Genomic DNA, 3,476 nt, shown 5'->3' with positions numbered 1-3,476 from the left:
GGGCGGGAGGAAGGGAAGGAGTGGGGGAGAGGAAGGGAGAGGAGGGGACGTGGAGGGTGGAGGGGGAGAAGTTGGTAGATCCAGTGGAAGTCCTCAATTTCCTCTTCTCTCCACTATGGTTGCCTTGTCTCCTCCCCAAGGGGCATCCCCTTTTGGTGAGCACCTGACTCATGTTTTTATATTCTTAGGACAAACACGGGATCCATAAACAAGATATGCATGCCTTCCTACATTTTTTACGATTGCTGTAAATAGGGTCATACGATTTATTTTTTAACTTGCTTTTTTCTTTCAAACATGATGCTTTTGCATCTTCCCATGTTCAAATGTCGAAATGCAACCCATCCAGTTTTCATGACAGAATAATAAGTCCATTTTACAACTATGTATTTGTTTCACCAATTCCCTAAGATGGATATTTACAGGATGCCTTTTCTTTTCTTGCTATTACAAATATAGCTGCAGGGACACCTGGGACAGATCTTTAGATGTTCTTTTAGGGCATAGAGCTGATGTGGAATTGCTGAAGACGGCAGGCGAGTTTGGGCCTTTCTTGCCATGGTGTGAGAGTTTTCCAAAATGGCTGTACCAATCGGAACACTCTCCTGAGTGTGAACACTCTTGTGTCAGCACCAGATAGTGACAGACTTTTCGTGTGCACTCCCGGTACCGAGCAAAGTCAGGCGGCGTTCCCATTCTGTACGCTGGTTCTTCATCTCCTTTTACCAGGTTTTTCCTATTGCTGCTTGTTTTTCTTCTCAGTTTATTGCTGTTGTTGCTGTTGTCAGATGCCATCCAATCAGCTCTGGCCCACAGTGACCCCGTGCACAGCACAATAAAGTGCTGCCCGGTCCTGCACCGTCCTCACAATGGTCCTTGGGTGTGAGCCCACCCTCGCAGCTCTGGTGTCAATTCACCCTGTGGAGGCCCTTCTTCCTTGCTGCCCCTCCACGGTACCACCGATGAGGGCGGCCCTGCTGCCAGGGCTTCCTCAGCTTGCTGCAACATTCCCATCGGTATCCTAGCAATCCCTGGAGGCTTGCTTTTGGCTCGTGGTTTCAGGGCAGCTTGGAAGTCTTCCTTCAGCACCATTGGTTCTTGCTCATAGGCTGCCACGGTGGCCCGTTGACAACCAGTGCTGGTGGGGACAGTGTCGCGGTGCATTCTTTCCACCTTCTTTTGATGTTTCCTGCATCCTTCAATATTTTGCCTCTCGAGTCTTTGACTAGTTTAGTTTTTTCATCTGAGTATTTTTCTTGAGTTCTTTCCGTTTCAGAGAGGCTGAGTCCGTCCTTCCTTTTCGGGTTTCTAACTCTAGGTCTGCGCACCTTCCTCGTAATAGGTTACTGTCCGTTTCAGCTCACCAACACACAGAAGACCGAACTTTGTGCCTTCTCGGTTCTGACGGCTCGTGGATGCTTGCAGTCCCTTCTCACTGCGAGTGCTGCCCCAGCAGCACATGAAGGTCCAGAAGGAAGGCTGTGCTCCTGCAGGGGCTGCGCCTCCCACGGCTTCTGACAGGCTCCATCCCCATCTGTCCCCCAGCTTTTCAGTACCCGACAGCGCTCTGATGCCACGCAAAGGGTTTCAGTGGCTAATTCCTCCCAAGTGGACAGCCTAGTCTTTCTTCCGCATCTGTGCTTGGTCTGGAAGCCCCGCGGAAACCCATTCCTTTGGGGGGGGGGGGCGCTGCTGGTATTTGAAATAGCAGTGACATAGCTTCCAGCACCACGGCAACACACAGAGTCCCACAGGACGACACGCTGACAGACGCGTGGTGGGATCCATTGGTAGGAGTTCCAAAACGGGCAGCATTCTGTCTTCCTGTTCTTTGTCTTTTTCCAGTCAATTCCTCACTTTAACATTCGTTTCACTCTCCGGGGCAGTGGTCCTCAAACTGGCTGTTTCTTGGAATGCCTGGGGACTTTCCAAAAATGCTAATGTCTTTGGCATCAACCAGCTTGAAGATGCTTGGTGTGGTCGATGGTACCGACCTTCTTTGTCTGCTTCAGAACTCCTCCTTCAGCGCGCTGTTCCTGTCTGTCCTTCTAGCAGTTTGAAACGTGTTAGTTTCCACAGTGAGGTCCATACTCCCGCTCGGTTTATTTTAGGGATGATTGGAAGGAGCCACGTTACTGTGTGTAGCCACCACCAACTGTCCCAGCTCTGTGACTAGAGTTCATCCTCTGTCACGCAAACTGTGTCGCGCTAAGATCATGCTTACTATTTGCACAGACCTTTCACATGCATTTTCTCATTTGTTCCCATCGATCCAGGGACGGCGATCCCACTATACAGACGCAGAAACCGAGGCACAGAGAGATGAAGAACCCTTTCTGTGTTCACATGATGGACAGGGGCTGGGTATTAACCTTCTGACTTCAGGGGTCCTCAAACTACAGCCCGCGGGCCACATGCAGCCCACCAAGGACATTTATCTGGCCCGTCAGGTGTTTTTGCCCCGTTTGTTATTTTACTTCAAAATAAGATATGTGCAGTGAGCATAGGAATTTGTTCATAGTTTTTTTTTTTAACAATAGTCTGGCCCTCCAATGGTCTGAGGGGACAGTGAACTGGCCCCCTGTTTAAAATGTTTGAGGACCCCTGTTTCTAGACCCTAGCTCTTTCCCCCAACTGCCAGGCCAGCACACGCTTTCTGATGCACACTTTACCACCTGCATTTATGACACGGACATTGTAGTGCAGGCCACTGAATTGTAAATGTGGGCTGGCGAGCGTTTCGGTGGGTATATTTCCACCGTAATAAGTACTAGTCCTAATAAAGAGTTTTGGACTGGACAATCAGAAGCTGGAGGGACGCGTGGGAAATTGTTGGAGTGTCCTTCGCAGGGTGGCATCTAATGAGTCCCCACACGGTCCCCGTGGCAACCTGCGCCCCTTAGCCGCGCCTGCAGGGCCGGCCAGGGTAAGGTACGGGCCGTGGAGCCCCACTGCCCGAGAGGCCAGCCCCGGACCCCGAAACCTCCGCTGGGAGCGTGCAGTTACCGGGGAGCTGAAGATCTCCTTCTCATTGAAGATGAGGTGCAGCTCGGCGGCCGGCGACAGCTTCTCCACTTCCAGCCACAGGCGCACCTCTCCGCGCTCTAGCACCTCCACGTTCCAGCCGGAGACCAGCTTGATCACTGCGGGCACGTCAGGGAAGGGCATTCTACCGGCTGACTCCTGACCTCCCATTTCCAGCAGGCAAGCGTTCTTTTTGTTTTAATTTTAACAAAGCATTTTACTGGGAGCTCTTACACCTCTTAAAACAATCAATTGTATCCAGCACATTTGTACAAATATTGCCATCGTCAGTTCCAAAACATTTTCTTTCTACTTGAACCCTTGGTATTAGCTCCTCTTCCCCACCCCCCATTCCTGGTGAACCCTTAAAAATTATTTTAATTTTCATATTTTACAGTCCGCTGTCTCCCTTCACCCACATTTCTGTTTTTCATCCCCCGGGGCGGGGGGTG

General features: G+C 50.7%; 1 protein-coding gene across 1 annotated transcript in view; it reads right to left on the bottom strand.

Annotated features, from left to right (window-relative positions):
- Positions 1-3,476, bottom strand: part of MYOM3 (myomesin 3) — a 58,666-nt gene that overhangs the window by 13,403 nt on the left and 41,787 nt on the right. Inside the window, exon 24 of the mRNA XM_045298934.1 lies at positions 3,007-3,143. Coding sequence (XP_045154869.1) covers positions 3,007-3,143 — 137 coding nt within the window. The remainder of the gene's footprint in view (positions 1-3,006; positions 3,144-3,476) is intronic.

This window comes from Echinops telfairi, unplaced genomic scaffold, assembly GCF_000313985.2.
Source record: "Echinops telfairi isolate 266 unplaced genomic scaffold, ASM31398v2 ScPeMD7_7457;HRSCAF=8495, whole genome shotgun sequence".
Classification (NCBI taxonomy): domain Eukaryota; kingdom Metazoa; phylum Chordata; class Mammalia; order Afrosoricida; family Tenrecidae; genus Echinops; species Echinops telfairi.
Note: the sequence above shows the minus strand (reverse complement) of the source record. Positions and strands in the feature narration are given on the sequence as shown.